Source organism: Zea mays, chromosome 6, assembly GCF_902167145.1.
Source record: "Zea mays cultivar B73 chromosome 6, Zm-B73-REFERENCE-NAM-5.0, whole genome shotgun sequence".
Classification (NCBI taxonomy): domain Eukaryota; kingdom Viridiplantae; phylum Streptophyta; class Magnoliopsida; order Poales; family Poaceae; genus Zea; species Zea mays.
Genome location: NC_050101.1, coordinates 161,516,034 through 161,535,490, shown reverse-complemented (window position 1 = coordinate 161,535,490; position 19,457 = coordinate 161,516,034). Strand labels below are relative to the sequence as shown.

The 19,457-nt window shown below is 40.1% G+C and overlaps 2 protein-coding genes and 1 long non-coding RNA gene across 3 annotated transcripts; 1 reads left to right on the top strand and 2 right to left on the bottom strand.

The window, feature by feature from the left end:
• The first annotated feature begins 3,038 nt into the window (after positions 1–3,038).
• LOC103630420 (uncharacterized) lies at positions 3,039–4,365 on the top strand. The gene is made up of 6 exons (XR_555047.2): positions 3,039–3,076; positions 3,161–3,241; positions 3,631–3,755; positions 3,840–4,020; positions 4,109–4,234; positions 4,346–4,365. It is a non-coding gene; the product is annotated as an uncharacterized lncRNA (long non-coding RNA).
• A 1,195-nt stretch (positions 4,366–5,560) lies between these two features.
• LOC109940576 (uncharacterized) lies at positions 5,561–6,261 on the bottom strand. Its single transcript, XM_020540144.1, has 3 exons — positions 6,203–6,261; positions 5,986–6,120; positions 5,561–5,914 (listed from the first exon to the last, which is right to left on the bottom strand). Exons 1-3 carry the CDS (start codon positions 6,242–6,244, stop codon positions 5,561–5,563), a joined length of 531 nt encoding a protein of 176 aa, XP_020395733.1. The 5' UTR covers positions 6,245–6,261.
• Positions 6,262–15,437: 9,176 nt separating this feature from the next.
• LOC103631548 (protein FAR1-RELATED SEQUENCE 9-like) lies at positions 15,438–16,194 on the bottom strand. Its single transcript, XM_008652432.3, has 3 exons — positions 15,973–16,194; positions 15,624–15,891; positions 15,438–15,517 (listed from the first exon to the last, which is right to left on the bottom strand). The coding sequence occupies exons 1-3, from the start codon at positions 16,123–16,125 to the stop codon at positions 15,438–15,440; spliced, it is 501 nt and encodes a 166-aa protein (XP_008650654.2). The 5' UTR covers positions 16,126–16,194.
• Between the last annotated feature and the right edge of the window lie 3,263 nt (positions 16,195–19,457).

Sequence of the window (19,457 nt, the reverse complement as noted above, 5' to 3'; positions counted from 1 at the left end):
TTGACACAGCCCCGCGTCGCATTGGGTTGTCCCCTGCAGAGGTGTCTCGAATTCAGCCGCCCTCCAGGCCCATCCACATTCCGGTAAGCCATCAACCTTTAACTCTTACAATCTGAATCGTAGATAGAGTTCACATTATTATTTTTCCAATTGCTTGATTTATCAAATACCAATTCATTATAAATTTATAGTTAAATGGAGACACAAATGTATACTATGCAATCTATCACACCTTTATGCAGTTTACAATACCTTGTTTATGCTGATTTGTTGACAGAAGTATGATCCATACATCAATACATTATGCCATAAAACCTATTGTTGTTCAAATTGGGACAGCTCACACGAAATAACCAGGTTATACATTAATTGGATGTCGCATATGAGCAGATTTTTTTTGATCAAGTTAGTCTCACAAGTTTATGCAATTTACAATATTGTGTTATGCTGCTTTGTTGATACAATTATGCAATGTATGGTCATGAACTGAACTGAATTGACTTGTGCTTATCTTTTTTTTATCCTTTACGTATTTTATGTATATGTGTTGTTTCATTTGGCAGGAACATCAGTGATGAAGAACGTAGACCGACCACCTTCCAATCCAAAACAGATCATAATCCAGTCTACTCAGGAGTGCTTCAGCGTTGACATACCCCGTACTCCGGCGGGGACTGTTAGACCCGAAACAAGGCATGCTGCTGATGAGGATGATGACTTTATGCCATTATCCAAGAAGCGTAACTTGGACGACAGCCCTGGGAAAGTTTTGAAGAAGGTAGTCACTAAGCGGAGGAAAGCAGTGCCCCCCGACAGGTTAGATATTTATGTCTATGGCAATATATCATTTTATGCGTGAAATCATGTTGTCTTGATGTCTGAGTTAAACATTGTGTTGCGATTATGCAGATGTAAATGTTTACAATATTCATTTTATATATTTTTTCCAGCAGAGGCTGAACGTCAGATGCAACCCCCAAGATGTGTTAGTAAGCATACAGATATTAAATGACAGACAACAACAAGCAATTGCACGTAGGGGATTTTCTAGTATTCTTGATATGAGACTGGACGCACTCGGCAGCAGATCACACTTAGCTTGGCTGATGGAAAAGCTCGACCACAATGACATGACAATTCGAGCTAGCCCTGGAAAGGAGCTGAAAATTACAAAGGATACGGTGCACCTAATTTTGGGTTTACCGAATGCTGGGGGAGGAACTGCATTGGGCATCGATGAAGTTGTTGCTGCCAACAATTTAAGAGCTGAACTTGGTCTATCGAAAGAAGATTTTGGGGTTACAGCTCTTCAAGATCGTTTGAGGAAAGGTTCTGACGATGATTTAAGCATCAGATGCTTTTTCTTGATATTGTTCAATAGGTTGTTGTTCCCTACTGCCAGCTGGGGAATAACAAACCATGAGGTTCTTTTAACCGAGGAGATGGATCGTTTCCACCAGATGGTCTGGTGCCAGCTTATTTTCAATGATTTATGCCAAGCTGCCAAGAAGTGGCATAATAGGAGCGTTACGAACGTTTCTACAACCATCTATGGATGTTCCATCGTTATTCTTGTAAGCATATCCTTTTTTTGTCTGTTACATGTACCCATAATCTTGTATGCAAAATCCATATACACGTAGTTTATGCTTTTGTTATGTCTTATAATGACTCATGTTATGCCTTTTGCAGCTGTATTATTTGGATCATTTGCATGACTCAGCGGCACCCCAGAACAAACGTGGAACACCACGAATAAATACTTTGATAGGAATATTATTCAAGCCCTGACAAGAGCTGACAAGGGCAAGATACGCAAAGGAGAAGAAGCATTTGGACATTGCTCGGTATTTTTTTATGTGTCAATCATTTATTTACATGCATATGATAACGTTCACATACCTTTATGCTCGTTTGTAAGCATATTTGTGATGTTGTTTTGCATTTTCCATTAAACATATGAATCTCATTTATCAATTTAATATGTTTGTGAAAGTTTTACTCTATCTTTCACGCCTTTTTTTAGTTCCGAAGCTCCTCAGAGACCTGCTACACAGCTGTACCACCCGTTCATGCACAATTCAAGGCATGATTCTATTTATATATTTGTTTGTCATAGAATTTCAACATAATATTCAGTGATATGTTATACATTTACTTAATAATTTTCAATTTACAACAGCATAAGACCAGGACCAACACTTTTGATGTTCCTCGTCCTGACCCATCTGGACAGCACTCAATTCACATCGAACTCCCGCTCATCAGGGATTTGATATCAAGCAAGCTGAATCAGCTTCCATCCCGCCACCGCATGGGTTTCATAGAGAAGCTGTCACATTTTGATGCGGAGGTTGGTAAGGCGTGTTCAGTTATTAAACAGACTCTTCAGCAGATTGTTGAGAAACAATTCAATCTATCTGATGTTTTTGGCGAGTTAATTGATGAGGTCCTCCGTGCCGAGGCGGGGTGACAACGAAGATGCTTATGATGTGCAGAAAACCACATCAAAATCAGATGATATTCTTTCCCAGACAGTTGGTTAGTCAGTTTAATGTATTTACGTCAATATAAAAAAGTTATGCAATCATTTATCGATATGGTTTTGATGCCATTATTTTAAACAATGTTTTCTTTGTTTACATGACACGTACAGAAGGATGTACGTGTCCGGCCCCCCCAACTGTACCCGATATGTCTACTCTAGTTTCTCAGCTGGATACGCAGTTTACAGACACACAGGTACATGAATTACTGTTAAGGCAACAGCATATTCGTGTACTATTAGAAAGTTGCCCCGATGAAGCTGATATTGATCCACTGGTTCATACAAATATAACGAAACAGAACAAAACACCTACAACCTCAGTGGTAATGTTTTTATTATTAATTGTATTTTTTCATTCTAGGGTTGTATTAATCGTTTTATGTAAATAGCATATAACCATTACAATTCTTTCAGGGTAAACATGGTGACGGTGGCAAGATCATGCCGACCAATACAAACGTCACTCCTAAAGCAACACCACACATGGATCCTGACGCACCGATATTTGATGCGACTCCGCAAATCAAGGTATGTCTAAACCCCCTCGTGGTTTTTCTATATTCTCATTAGCAGTTTACTAAATTTGTAATCCATTTATACCATCATTGTTAGTCTACTGGCGGCGTACAACAAGTGGCAGAAACAGACTTGCCTGACAGTGGTCCATGCTTTGATCAGACTCCATCTGAACATGTCAACTCAGTAATTTACATTTTCTTTGTAGTGTTCAACTGTTCACAGATTTTGTACAGCCATGCTTCACAGTCTAAATAGGTTATGCATCTTACAAATCAGTGTTATGCCCATTTACACATACATATATGCTAAGTAGATGTGCATGCAGTTTTTACATAACTGTTAGCTGCCTATGATAAATTACACATACATTTATGCAGTTTGCAAGAATATTTCTTTCTCTTGATCTGTATCAGTAATGTCAGCTCATTAATTTTATGCCAGTTTATGACACTTCATTCCACATACGTATATTCCACTTTATGTCAGCTCAGTAATTTCCATTTTCTTTATAGTTGTCAAAATTGTTCACAGAGTTTTATGTATATTTTCATATATATTTTTAGGTTTATGTTGAAACCGATCCAGCTACAAACACTCCACAGGTTGGCTAGGCTTCTCTTGATTCGGAGATGCAAACTGTGTTAGCTCTACACGAATATTTGTGTGGTCTGCAATCTGACACCGGCAGGTACGAAGTTCATACTAAATCTAAATCTGTTTATATGCTTGTAGATTTACGCGACCTCTCTAATTGATATAAAAAATTCACCAGGACCATAATAGATTATGGTGAATATTCAGCGACATGTTCTGACATATATGAATCTTTTGCCGATGGGAAGTGTCTCGACAATGTATTCATGCAGTGTTTCATCCAATGTGTTATTGATGATGCAAAAAATCAGCAGACTTCCATGAGTTCGAACAGTTTGGTTCTTGATGTTAATGTTGGGGTAAACTATTGTAACTTACATACACCATTTTCATATACAAATTAGATGAACCCAAGTACACTCACTCCATTTATATCGTTTATTGTAGTCAATACTCAACTTTGAGGAACAGGAACGACACAGTCGCAACCCTCAACCTTTTGATGAATCTGTACTCCACACACTTCTAGACAATTCATTGCCTGAGACAGATGAATTGGACCAATGCAAAGCGGTAACAATCGTATTTCATAATCCAAACATAATTCCTTTTAAATGGAACATATCACATTGTTATGCTTTTGTAAGTTACCCTGTTAATTTTATGCTTTTTTTACACGGTCAGATCATGGTCCCCATGGTAAGTAGGGGGCATTGGACATTGTATGTTGTCAGCAAGGTCAAGAAGTGCATTCATATTTTAGATTCCAACCCATATGGACCAACACTTGGTGGAACTACATGGAAGGACTATCATTTTGCACATTTGGGCTCAGGTGGCAGAAAGTTACCATGGGCTAAGGTTATTATGAGCAGATTAAACAAAGCAATACAACATGTACGGCCCAGTACATGCTTTCCCAAGTTTGGTAACTTCACAATTGACTTGTGCCCAAATTGTCCTAACATGGCAGCTGGATCAAATGACTGTGGGTTTTATGTCATGGGTTACATTCTATTTTATCAATGCGACGAAGGATCTTTGCGGTCAGACATAGAAGCAGTACGTACAAATTTACCATTTAATTCTATAGTTGGCCCATGGCAACATATGGAACAGAGGTATAACTAACTCAGTGTTTTTGTATTGCAGGGCAACACCAGTGAGATACGGTCTCTTGCGCTGCATTACATCACATTCCACCCGAAGAACAAAGCATTATCGCTGCTCCAAGACATCCAAAGATTCAAGGTCTAAAGGATGTAGTTTAGTTTGGTCATGTAATATATTTTGTATACAATGGTTCCCTAAACTTCAGATCAGGCATGTGTGTATATTATGGGCAAAGTCCGTAGACGTTTCTTAGTTATGTCAATGACAACTTTGGGATCAGCTTTTTTCTAAACTGGAATGTTGTTCCAAACTGTGTTTGAAAGTAATGTGTGTTTCTTGCATTTGATTCTGCCAGGTTCCTGTACAATATTGTTATGTCAATAACCTCGAAGTATGCATGTTTCTTGACCGAAGTTTACGATATAATTATTGACAGTCTTATGCATGTTTGTCCATACACTTATGATACAATAGTCATCAATATATGCCAATACATTATTATATACATTATCAGAGTTATATACTGCAAACAGGGTCATTTTTTGTACAGTCATGGTTCACAGGCTAACCATCTTATGCATTACACAACGCAGAGTTATGCAGGTTTTCACATACATGTATGCTAAGTATATGTACAGTCAGTTTGCTGCATAACTGTTAAAGCTTATGACAAATTACACAGACATTTATGCCAGTTTACAAGTATATTTATGATACGTTCTGGAAGTTGTCAAATGAACACAGGAATCACATTTACACAAGGAAATATTTGTATCTTATGGTCTTCTACTCTCTACCAGATGAATCATCATCTCCGACATCCACCATTCGTTTTTTCGACGTTGATGTCTCATTCCATTGCGGGGCTGCAGCTATGAGTTTGTTCCTTGAACCAGGAGGCCGTCCTCGCTTACGTCCAGATAGGTTAGCCAATCGAACCCTATTATCCTTGACAGTTAAACACGTACGGCTGTTGTGACCATCAGCTATGCCACATTTCTGGCATTTCCTGCTCATCTTCTTAGCTCCTTTCGCACCCAATTTTAAAACTTGTTGCTCACTACTTTTGATTGTTCTTCCCTTAGGCTTGGCCTTATCTGGTCTTGTTAAGTTTACACCTTCCATATGAAATTCCAGTTTCTACAAAACAAAGATATCAAGTCAGATTTTACATTCTCGTATGTCATCATATATTGTAGCAATGTTTTCACCTTTCTAGCTTCCACATCCATAGAACTACTCTCAACCAGCCGAATGTCAGTGTTATGTTCCAATGTTAATATCTGCATATTACATTGATCATCCTTAGTATTGCATTCATTTGTATTAGAGCCCATTAAAATTTCCTGTGAAATAAAACAAAGTCCAGTGAAGACACAAATCTTATAGAGCAGTATATGTAATACATTATAAAGATTTGTTCCATACCTCGTTCCCATCATCTAATTTGCGTAAGTTGTCTATAGCCATTTCTTCTGTTTCATACGCTTCGAACTATATCATCATTACAATCATGGATCATAATCGACAAGTAATTATGCAAAATTCATAACATCACGAGGTGCGTACCTGGATGTCATCGCAAACTGAAAGGGAAATAGGCTTTAAACCTTTTCCTAAATGATTTTGGTGGTTGAATGACCAACATAACTAATTGGACTAACTAGTTTGCTCTAGATCATATATTCTACAGGTGTCAAAGATTCAACATAAAACCAATAGAAAGAACAAGACAAGGGTCAAGAGAAAGGAGCAAAGAGGCAACCGAAGGCACTCCTGGTCTGGCGCACCGGACTGTCCGGTGTGCCACCGGACAGTGAACAGTACCTGTCCGGTGCACCAGGGGACTAAGACTCAAACTCGCCACCTTCGGGAATTTCCAGGGCGACTCGACTATAATTCACCGGACTGTCCGGTGTACACCGGACAGTGTCCGGTGCGCCAAGGGAGGTCGGCCTCAGGAACTCGGCAGCCTCGGGATTTCACGAAGACTGCTCCGCTAAAATTCACCGGACTGTCCGGTGTGCACCGGACTGTCCGGTGTGCACCGGACTGTCTGGTGTGCCAGCGGAGCAACGGTCATCTGCGCGCAACGGTCGACTCTGCAAAGTGTGCAGTTGAATTCAGAATGTCAGAGCAGAAGTCAGAGGGGCACCGGACTGTCCGGTGCTGCACCGGACTGTCCGGTGCCACATGAGGACAAAGCCTCCAACGGTCGACCAGCTCCAATCTCAACGGCTAGGATGACGTGGCTGGCGCACCGGACATGTCCGGTGTGCACCGGACTGTCCGGTGCGCCCATCGCCAGCAGCTTCTCCAACGGCTACAAAATTGGATGGTGGCTATAAATACCACCCCAACCGGCCACTTCAAGGTGTGGGAGTCCAAGCAACATTCCAAGTCATCTAGTTGACATACTCAAGCCCTCCCAACCACCTATATTCATTGATCCATCCTATACACAAGATTTAGTCCACTACAACCAACACAAGTGCCACAAAAGAGAGAGCAAGCAATTGAGAGCTACTCAATTGAGTTTAGCCCTAGCGCCTTGTGAGATTCATTGAGAGATAGTGTGTGCTACATCTTTGTGTTCATTTGCGCGTGGAGTTTTTGACTCCCATTCAAACTTCCTCCAAAGTGTTGGAGGCTTGTAAAAGCTAGCAAGAGACACCAAAGATTGTGGTGGTCCTTGTGGGATCGAGAGTGATCCTTGAGAAGAAGAAGAGCTCGCCGATCCTTGTGTGATCGGGAGAGAGGGAAAGGGTTGAAAAAGACTCGTCCTTAAGTGGACTCCTCAACGGGGACTAGGCCTTCGAGGGCCGAACCTCGGTAAAACAAATCACCCGTGTTCATTGTGCTTTTGCTTGTGATTTGTTTGCTTTCTCTTACTCTAAGTTCTCTTGCACTATTCTTTGCTCATATCATTTGGTGTTGCTTCAAGTTAAAATATCATTTAAGTGAAGCAACACTCCGCAAGAAAAGAACTTGAGTTAGTGCTCTTTTTCATCTAAGCTTTCTTGCTTTGTTATCATAGAATTATTAGTTGTATTGATTTATCACTTCCGCATTATTTGAAAGCTATACTCTTTACTAGCAAGAACTTAGTTTTTATACTTCAATAATTGTTCATCTTGTTCTAACCACTAATCAAAGGATCTAGTTGGGGGATAAAGTTTTAATTTTCAGGTTTCGCCTATCCACCCCCCCCCCCTCTAGGCGACTTTCAATTGGTATCAGAGCTAGGCACTTCATCTTGAGTCTAACAACTCGAAGTGATGGCTCGTAGAAGATCCCAAAAGAACAAGAAAACCCAGGAGAACAAGGAGGTAACTCTTGAGATATTACTTTCCGATTGTTCTAATTATGTTTCTTGGTCTACTAGAGTGATAAATGCCTTTAGAGCGGTAGACCCTCAATTAGAACAAATTTTAGACAAGAGTATTATTCCTCCTAACTATGCTAGGGAAAATGCCTCCGAAGAAGATTTAAGATGTATACGCTTAAACTATCTAGCTTATGACATCTTAAGTAAATCCCTTAGCAAAGAAGATTATCATGCCTTCATAATAAAATATGATAAACCCATTTGTGATGTGCATGATATTTGGATTAGAATTAAAAGCAAATTTAATAAATCCAAACATGATAGTTCATTTTATACTTCTACTTCCCTTGGTATTTGTGATACTAACCCTTGCAAGGAAGAAGAGGAGAATGAACGGTGGAGACCAAACGATGAATCCACCTCTCCAAAAGGTTTGTCTTCCCATTTTAATTCCCACATGTGTTGTGTGGCTAACACAAATGATAGTGGAAGCACAAATGAGGATGAGGAGGAAGAAAGAAGCTTTGTGCAACTCTACGCTCGCCTAAGCCAAGAAGATAAGGCGGTCATGCTCAAACTGCTAGAAAGAGCGAGAGAGCAAGGTGAAGCTCGTCAAAAGCTAGAAAGTATTCTCTCCATGAAGATGCAATGCTTTGACGAGTTGACTAAAGAACATGAGGAGCTAAAGTGCTCTCATGTTGATTTGGTCCAAAGGTATGAAACTATTTCAATTGAGCAAGATAACGCTTCACATTGTATCGCTCAATTAGTAAATAGGAATACCTTGCTCAAGGACCAAGTAGAAAAGCTAAAAATTGAAAATCTAGCTTTTCAAGAAAAATATGATATGCTCCTATGCTCTCATGAAAATCTTAGAGATGATCATATCATATTAAGCATTGCTCATGAGGTTGTGATAGAAAACTTAAAATCCCAACAACCTCACTCATGCACATGTATTCAAATTGATACTATATTATCATGTGCTAACGCTTGTTGTCCGTCGACAAGCAAATCTTTCCTTGAGCTTGAATTTGCAGGAACAAATGATGATTCACATCAAAAGCTCAAAGAAGAAAATGAGAGGCTAAAGATGAGCTTGACACAACTAAAAGGGAAATGCATTGCCCAACCTTCTCAAGATAACCGTGATCACATGGTGAAGAAGCTTGAGACGGGAACACCCGTGGCATGCACTACATCCCTTGAAGAAAATGTCAAGGATTTGAGGATTGCCATGAGGAGGGAACCAAATATGAAATTCAACACCTCCTCCAAAAGCCTCAACCACGCCTCCACAAAAGGTAACATCCAAGGTAATGACCAAGCCACACTTCACATTAAGAGGTGTAGTGAATGCTTTGAAGAGGGGCACTTGATTAGGTCATGCCCCTATATTAATGGCTTGATTGTTAACAAGGATGATAGACTTTGTTTTACTTGCACCAAGAAGGGACACTCACTTAGATCTTGTCCCCATTTAAAACAAAGAGGCATAGGGTTAGAAAAGAAAATTTTTACTAACCATGTAGCAAGCAACAAACAAGGAAGGAAGAAAGTTTCAAAACTTGGAAAACGCCTATGCTACACATGCCGGGAAAAGGGACATCAATGCAAGGATTGTCCCATTGGTAACAATTTCACTCCTAACTTGTCATTTGATTCATATATAACTAGGCAACCCAAGATTGCAACTTGTGCTAGAAAGGTAACAAGTTTACCAAGCGCTAGCACAAAGGACACTTGGGTTCCTAGATCTTTGTTTACTAACCTTAATGGACCCATCAAGCGATGGGTACCAAAATGTGCTTGACAAGATTTATAGGAGAAGGAGATGGTATGAACCTTTGGAGTGCTTGAGGGAGTCAATTCAATTCTTATCAACTCAAGCTATCAATCTTCAAATGATCTACATATTCAAGATTGACCCAAGGTTATTTTAAATTGTTATACCTTAAACTCATATCATCTCGAGGGAAGTTGTTGATGTTGTAGGAAATAAAGAATTATCCTATGCCGAAAAGTCAAAACCTACAATATGGAGGAATGCCAAAGGATGGTAACATCTATGCTTTTAAATGCAAGTGTCTTAACTTATCATTTCTCATGTGTCTTGTGTAGTCACATAGAAAAAGGAAGCACTTAAGATATTCTTAAATTTATGTCACCATTCTTTGAAGAAAATCCTCCCATATGGTAGATTGCATACTCATCATTTCCATCCCATGGCAATCTACATACTTTAAATTGTTGGAAGTATCACATGGCATGTTTTTCGCCTAGTTATTCTATTATTGCCATGATTCTAGATATAGAGAGATATTTCATGTTCTTAAGAGAATGAGGTGTCATGTAAGGAATTCAAATACTTAGGACATTTGTAAAAGGAAAAACTCTCTCTATAACTAGAATAGTGAGACTAATGTTTTTATCTAAGTAATTTAAGTAGTCTCAATTATGAGAATAAGTTTCTCTTTGGAAGCATGTAATCTAACATGAAAAGAAAAATCAATCCAATGTTTTATGATGTATTTCTACTTGCTCAAATTGGATATGATTCTTTCACATTTATCGCTTTCCAAATTATGATTTAGATTTATTCCTATAACCTCAAAGGATTATTTATGCTTGTTTTATGAGTTAAAATTGAGCATAACATCATCTATGGATAATCTAGTTCATGCTATGGAGTTTCCATGTTAATCTAACTTCTCATTCCTTACCAAAATGATTACAAAAAAATGGAAACTAGTGCTTGTGTTGCTACTAACATTTCTCTTAAGTTCAATTATGAAAATCTACAAGAGAGAAAGTACACAAGCCTCATGGGTTGAGCTACACCCAAAGGAAGAAAGGTAAAAGCAAAGGTATGGGAACTCATCTTCTCAAGTTTGGTTCCCGTCTCAATGGGTGTTTAATCTAAATTATCATACTCTACTCTTGAGAGGAATAGATTCTTTATTGGACCGAAATTAACTAAGTGTGCATTCAAATATCATTTTCTTAATGCTTATGTCCATTAGAATCTATTTAATGCCTTTGCGATATTTATATATATGTTATCATATTGATTTGCTTCCAAGTGATGATTAACTAACTTCAATATGATAAAGTAAAATCTCCAATGATTATTAAAATGCTTAAAAGGTACTCACTCATTTTTCTCAAATGAAATGCACTAATGTTAAGGTTTTTACTTCATGTCTGTGTGACTTGTGGATGATAAATTTTGTATGCTAATCATCCTTCACCATACACTCCCTTGCGCTATTAACATGTCTCTTGAGTATTTTCAATAAGTTTGGAAGGAAAAAGAGACAAATATAAAGGGAGGACACTCAAATGAAAAAGAAAGAACATCAAGGACAACAACACCTACTTGGACAATAAGGTTTTCACAACAATCAATGGTGTGGTTGTAAGCATTCTAAATCCTTTTTCATTATGAGGTTGCAAGGCTTAAGTTGTTTATTGCTAAACTTATGAGCCTTGATCAAAATGTATAATGCTTCTCCCTTTATGTTCTTAAAAGTGAATGCATCGAAATCAATTCTTTCAATTACTTGATGCATATCTTTAGGGGGAGTCCATTATTATATTTTGATTATGTTGAGACTATTACTTTGTCTTAGTAATTTCATATAGTCTCTTGCATGAGAATAATGTTTCTCATATAGTATGCTACTTCACATCAATCAAACTTGTTAAAATAATATCGCTTTTATCAAGGATTGTTGCTTTCATTTCTAAAAGTAGCATGCTTATTGGATTCTCCTATTTTTAAGCTTGATTGAAAGTTTAATGCCCTTGTTGCTCTCTTGATCGCATATTGGTTGATCATTAAACAACTTCGATTATCACTTATGTTTCTTAGTGCCTCATGTAATTTCAATTTGATCTCAATTGGTAATTTTAAATTGACATCTATCTTGATATGCACTAAGGAAAAAGGAGAATTCATGATTCATTTATGCAACTTGTGATCCATTTGATATATGCTAACAATAACTTGAAAAAGATCACTAGTTGTAGAACTCTCTCTTGTGCAAAGTATTTTCATATATTGTCATTGAGTATAAGTCTTAAGCAACTAAGACTAAGGACAAAGCACAATGAAGAGAGCGTCTCTATGTGAAGGTACAAAAGGGTAAAACCACTTCCTTTCATTCAAACTTGTACCTAAATCTTCCTTTTTCTATACTTTCTTTACATATCTTGTATAAAAGGAAGAGAAAGCATGTCCATGCATATCCCTGCTTCATATCTAGTTTAACTTCTCAAAAATTCATTCATGCTTTAATGCATCCTTGTTGAAACTAGATGAAGTAATTTAATTGTCAAAAGGGCTTAAAGCTTGACCTTGTAACGAGGATAAGCTGCCTTTGTCTCAAAGGTGGATGGTCCTTAAGCCTCTTTGAAATCCTTAAGGGAAAATGCTTAAAATATTTGTAACATGCTTTCAGTAGTGCATAAACTGTCATGAGCATCATGCTTATCCTATGACACAATGCACTTCACTTTCTCTATGATATAGACTTGTTCTCATTAACCTAATTATGTGCAATTGGCATTTTAGGCCAAAACATGTGTTCTTTCTCTCCATGCACATATTTAGGGGGAACAATCTATGTTGTATAGAACTATGATCATGCTTAATTTAATATATCTTCTGATCATATCTCTTTATGTCTACGACTAATGTGCTTTCAAGTGATCTCTCTAATTAAGTCGTAGATTGAAAGGGAAATGGAGTCTTCGGCGAAGTCAAGGCTTCCACTAAACTCTATCGGTATTATCTACCCTTCGCCATCACTCCACACTAGCTCTCCAATTATGGTATAATCTTCACTCATATATTTTTGCCAAAGGGAGAGAGAGAAAAGTTATCAATGGGCTCTGCTGACTCCGTTTTTGGCGATTCATGCCAAAGGGGGAGAGAGTATTAGCCCAAAGCAAAAGGACCGCACCACCGCCCAATTTCAAAAAACTTAGTCTTTCAAAGAGAAATTTTCAATTGGTATCCTATTATGTTCAAGAAGGGGGAGAAAGTAGTATTTCAAAAATGATATATCAAAACCCTCTTGAACACTAAGAGGTGGATCTCATTTAGGGGGAGTTTTGTTAAGCCAAAGGAAAAGCATTTGAAACAGGGGGAGAAAATTTCAAATCTTGAAAATGCTTTGTAAACTCTTATTCATTTACCTTTGACTATTCGCAAAAGAAATTTGAAAAGATTTACAAAAGATTTTGCAAAAACAAAACATGTGGTGCAAGTGTGGTCCAAAATGTTAAAAACAAAGAAAACCATTCATGCATATCTTATGAAATCAATATTAGTTTAATTCCAAGCAATCTTTGCACCTACCGTAGGCAAACTAGTTCAATTATGCTCTTATATTTTTGCTTTGGTTTGTGTTGGCATCAATCACCAAAAAGGGGGAGATTGAAAGGGAAATAGGCTTTAAACCTTTTCCTAAATGATTTTGGTGGTTGAATGACCAACATAACTAATTGGACTAACTAGTTTGCTCTAGATCATATATTCTACAGGTGTCAAAGATTCAACATAAAACCAATAGAAAGAACAAGACAAGGGTCAAGAGAAAGGAGCAAAGAGGCAACCGAAGGCACTCCTGGTCTGGCGCACCGGACTGTCCGGTGTGCCACCGGACAGTGAACAGTACCTGTCCGGTGCACCAGGGGACTAAGACTCAAACTCGCCACCTTCGGGAATTTCCAGGGCGACTCGGCTATAATTCACCGGACTGTCCGGTGTACACCGGACAGTGTCCGGTGCGCCAAGGGAGGTCGGCCTCAGGAACTCGGCAGCCTCGGGATTTCACGAAGACTGCTCCGCTAAAATTCACCGGACTGTCCGGTGTGCACCGGACTGTCCGGTGTGCACCGGACTGTCCGGTGTGCCAGCGGAGCAACGGTCATCTGCGCGCAACGGTCGACTCTGCAAAGTGTGCAGTTGAATTCAGAATGTCAGAGCAGAAGTCAGAGGGGCACCGGACTGTCCGGTGCTGCACCGGACTGTCCGGTGCCACATGAGGACAAAGCCTCCAACGGTCGACCAGCTCCAATCTCAACGGCTAGGATGACGTGGCTGGCGCACCGGACATGTCCAGTGTGCACCGGACTGTCTGGTGCGCCCATCGCCAGCAGCTTCTCCAACGGCTACAAAATTGGATGGTGGCTATAAATACCACCCCAACCGGCCACTTCAAGGTGTGGGAGTCCAAGCAACATTCCAAGTCATCTAGTTGACATACTCAAGCCCTCCCAACCACCTATATTCATTGATCCATCCTATACACAAGATTTAGTCCACTACAACCAACACAAGTGCCACAAAAGAGAGAGCAAGCAATTGAGAGCTACTCAATTGAGTTTAGCCCTAGCGCCTTGTGAGATTCATTGAGAGATAGTGTGTGCTACATCTTTGTGTTCATTTGCGCGTGGAGTTTTTGACTCCCATTCAAACTTCCTCCAAAGTGTTGGAGGCTTGTAAAAGCTAGCAAGAGACACCAAAGATTGTGGTGGTCCTTGTGGGATCGAGAGTGATCCTTGAGAAGAAGAAGAGCTCGCCGATCCTTGTGTGATCGGGAGAGAGGGAAAGGGTTGAAAAAGACCCGTCCTTAAGTGGACTCCTCAACGGGGACTAGGCCTTCGAGGGCCGAACCTCGGTAAAACAAATCACCCGTGTTCATTGTGCTTTTGCTTGTGATTTGTTTGCTTTCTCTTACTCTAAGTTCTCTTGCACTATTCTTTGCTCATATCATTTGGTGTTGCTTCAAGTTAAAATATCATTTAAGTGAAGCAACACTCCGCAAGAAAAGAACTTGAGTTAGTGCTCTTTTTCATCTAAGCTTTCTTGCTTTGTTATCATAGAATTATTAGTTGTATTGATTTATCACTTCCGCATTATTTGAAAGCTATACTCTTTACTAGCAAGAACTTAGTTTTTATACTTCAATAATTGTTCATCTTGTTCTAACCACTAATCAAAGGATCTAGTTGGGGGATAAAGTTTTAATTTTCAGGTTTCGCCTATCCACCCCCCCCCCCCTCTAGGCGACTTTCACAAACACTTGTGCCACAACTCTCACCGGTACCTATATCAGGCTCCACACGCATCAATAACCCTAATAATTCGTCCATCATCTCTAGGGCTTTATCATTCCCAGCTTTAGACAGACTCGCATGGTGTACTACTTTCATTGCTTTTTTAAGCAATATCTTCTGTCTATATGATCTAGTTTCTCCATCTTTTCCTTTCAAATTCCTATCGTCTCTTGAAAAAGCCACATCTTGATACGCGGAGTATGTGTATCATTGCAAAATATACTCACTTGGGATCCTTTCAATTTGTAGATGCATGAAAGCGCGTACAAGATGAACACAAAATAGACCTATAATTGATTAATCATACATTATGTCATATATTAATCGTAAACAGCTATGTATTCGTAATAATTTATAATTTTATATAGCAAAAAATCGTTTAGTATAACATACCTGTATGCTCCCAATGCTTGCACTCACATGAATACTTTCCGGCATCCACATCAGCCCTTATCTTGAATTGGTGTTGACCCCAAACAATTTTATTTGATCTTGTAGTATGTTTCACCACCCAATCATGTTCCTCACCCTCTGTATCACGGTCTATTCGGTATGCAGTTGCATATTTTACTGTCTCCTGAAACCTTGTCATCACAGCTCTAGTGTATGCCCTTGCAACTCTTATTTCAAACATATACAATGTAGTTGTATCCTTTTGACCCTGCAAATTACACAATATAGTATTAATATTGTTTTGTTTTTAATAGCATAAAACATATGTTTATTAATTTTTTTCACTTACCATGCATCCTAGTGCCTCTTTGGCCTCTTTCATCTTCCTACTATGCAGGAGCTTCATCATTTGCTTTGCAAATTGATGAAGCGGTGTGTTTGCATCCACGTGGGCACTCTTCACCAACTTGTTCATGCTCTCGCTTCGTTGTGTAGAGACCATAAGACCACAATAATCTCCTTTGAAAAATGCAGGTACCCAATCTTTGCGTATTTCATATAATCTGGCAAGGGTGTTGTTCTCGTGTAGTTGGAAATCATCAAGCATCATTTGCCAGGCAGCCTCGAACTCCATTTCATTCAATGGATGATGTATTATAGATTGGAACCTTGTTTTGAAATCCATGTCCTCAAATCTTGCATATAATTCATTCAAGTGGGGCATATACCTATTTTGCACATGCCACAAACACAATCGATGTATTGTGTTTGGGAATACTCTGCCAAGTGCAATTGGCATGGCAGGGTCTTGATCTGAAATATATAAATTTACATAACATTATGCAAGACAATATGATATCATATAGTACGTGACATAATAATTACGAGCCATTTTATTACAACATACCTGTCAGCATCACTCGTGGTCCGTCACATCCCATGCATGTTTTGAACGTATTGAAGACCCACTCGAATGTATCAACTGTCTCGTCTCCTAGTAAAGCAAACCCAAATATTGTGCATTGTAGGTGGTGGTTCGAGCCAACAAACATGCCTAATGGCTTATCATACATATTAGTCTTATGTGTAGTATCAAATGTAACTGCATCACCAAAATCAATGTACTCGGCTTGCTGGCTAGCATGGGACCAAAATATGCTTAAAATTTTCCCTTCTTTGTCCAGTTGAAAGTCTGAAAAAAATTGTGGATTATCTTTCTTGCATAATAAAAAAACATAACAGCTTTGACACATCATTTGCATTTCTCTCCCTTTGCCATGCTTTTTTCCTGTCAAAAAATGTAATGATTATGCACTATATCTAACTCAACACATTACGATTGTTTATGTAATATAAAATACAATTATTGTCAATGCATAAAACACTTACAGGTTACTCATGTCCTGCACGGTTATTGGAACGTTTTCTGGGCCACCATGCATTTCTGTAACAAAATCCATAATGCAATGTGGTGGAATCCTGCTTTCTTGCATCGCACTAAGGAACTCCATATATTCACGATCATGTGTTTTGTTGCATTGCAATTGCCCTTTTTCTGTATCTTTCTTCAAAAATTCATGATTATGCTCATAGTTTACCAGATCAATCCGAACAGAAATAACATTCTCTTTAGCATCATCGTAGATTTTTTTAAGTTTCATTCCAGCCTTGCACTGTGTTCGTTTCGAACATGTGTTACGTATCCTTGGATTTCCAGCTACCCTTTCAGCATTCTTTCCTTCCATTAAACAGTTCAACCATTTACAATTCTTCCGCTCCCTATATTTTTTCAACGGAAATCCTACCTCGTATGCATATTGACTATAAAAATTATACGCCTCGTCCACGTTACTAAATGTCATACCGACTTTAGGTATCAATCTTATATCAATATTGTCCGGCTGCGCACAGAAATTTAACATTTACGATTCAATAGCGACTAAATTTAACGTAATATGGGAGAACTTACGTGGCTTTGAAGAATATGAGGTGTGTCCTGTTCATGTGGCCCAATATGTCTCATGGGGATGTGCTTCTCTGCGCCGACCACGTCTGCTGTTTTTGTGTGCTCTTCGATATGTCCAGGTGCCCTCAATACCGCCGGAGGAGTAACAGAGACACCCTCTGTGTATGGGGCGATTGCAGACAAAACAGGATGCATGTCCATTGAAACAGACGTACCTGCTGGCTTATGCACAGATGTTACAGGCAGGATGTCATCGCCAGCGCTATAGGTGTACATTCGGGCCGCCCGGCCCGGCCCGGCCCAAGCCCGAAAAGGCCCGTATTGTTTGAATTTCGGGTCGGCCCGGCCCGTTTGAATTTCGGGCCGTGCCGGGCCGGCCCATGGGCCTAGCCCTCGCCCACGGCCCGGCCCGTAATTGCTTAAACGCGCCAGGCTCATTTCGGGCGGCCCGAAATTATAAAAGCCCGAAATTCAATTTTTGGCCCGAAATTCACATTAGGGCCCGAAATTCAATTTTTGGCCCGAAATTCAATTTTTGGCCCAAAATTCACATTAGAGCCCTAAATTCAAAAAATAATAAAACAAATAAAAGATAAGACAAATAAATTTGAACAAAATCAAACTTAATATTTGTATTAATTAAAGTTACCACAGCTATGCAATGACTACCTCATTTATAAATCATTTGTTAGAAGGAAAAAGAGTATAACCAGCTCTATACAAAGTTCGTAAGTTCAGTTTATTGTCTAATGTTCATAACAAAAGCAAAAATTACATCACACACTCTAATTCAAAGCTACAAAAAATATCTAACTAGCATTATCTCTAGCACTACACCAAAATAAGCAACTTCCGAGAGGCAAATAACTTCCTACGGTTTTTTTCGAAACCGTAGGAAACTAATAATTTCCGAGTGGCGACTAGTGCCTCTCGGAAGTTAAGTTCACTTCCGACGGCCGGCCAAGAGCCTCTCGGAAGTTAAGTTAACTTCCGACGGCCGGCCAAGAGCCTCTCGGAAGTTAAGTTAACTTCCGACGGCCTCTCGGAAGTTAACTTCCGACGGCTTTACACCGCGCCTCTCGGAAGTTATGTATTCAGCGTTGACCGATCCGGGTAAGGCTTAACTTCCGACGGTTTTACACCGCGCCTCTCGGAAGTTAACTAGTTTATGCTAACGGCGCGCGCCCGTCACACATTTTGGAACGCCCGCTACGCCGTCTAGCCGCCGCGCCTGCTCGCCTGCTCGCCGCCGCGCCCGCCGCGCCTGCTCGCCGCCCGCGCGCCACGCCGTCTCGCCGCCGCGCCACGCCTGCTCGCTGGCTCGCCGCCCGCCTGCTCGCCGCCGCACACCACCGCCGCCTGCCTGCTCGCCACCGCCGCCTGCCTGCTCGCCACTGCTCGCCACCGCCACCTGCTCGCCACCGCCGCTTGCCTGCTCGCCACTGCTCGCCGCGCGCCTGCCTGTACGCTCCACCGCCGCCCGCCCGGTGGCTCGCCGCGCGCCCGCCTGCTCGGCCGGCGCCCGCTCGCTCCACCGTCGTGCTCCACCGTCGTCTGCTCGTCCGCCGGCGTGCCCGTCTGCTCGGCCGCCTCCCCGTCGCCGGGTGCACAGCCGCCCCACATCCCGTTGTCTCAGGTAACTACTTCCGAGTATTTATATTATGTTTCTTATATTAAATATGCTAACTTCCGAGAGTTAACTGTTTTTAAACCGTAGAAAGTTATGTTAATACGGTTAATTAACTTAATAAGCAAGGTGGTGCATGTAATTGAATTATGTTAGTCTCTTGTTTGTTGTGTGTTAGTAATATTTTTTGCAAAATTGTCGTAGTGTTGTGAAACCTATGTGTCGCCCATTCCGGATAGGC

Coding starts and splice junctions, on each gene's coding strand:
- LOC109940576 (XM_020540144.1), bottom strand. CDS start 6,244: ATGGCTATAGACAACTTACGCAAATTAGATGATGGGAACGAG. Junction 6,121..6,202: donor AATTAGATGATGGGAACGAG/GTATGGAACAAA, acceptor TTTATTTCACAG/GAAATTTTAATGGGCTCTAA. Junction 5,915..5,985: donor TGGATGTGGAAGCTAGAAAG/GTGAAAACATTG, acceptor TTTGTTTTGTAG/AAACTGGAATTTCATATGGA.
- LOC103631548 (XM_008652432.3), bottom strand. CDS start 16,125: ATGGTCTCTACACAACGAAGCGAGAGCATGAACAAGTTGGTGAAGAGT. Junction 15,892..15,972: donor AAGAGGCACTAGGATGCATG/GTAAGTGAAAAA, acceptor TGTAATTTGCAG/GGTCAAAAGGATACAACTAC. Junction 15,518..15,623: donor CAAGCATTGGGAGCATACAG/GTATGTTATACT, acceptor AATCAATTATAG/GTCTATTTTGTGTTCATCTT.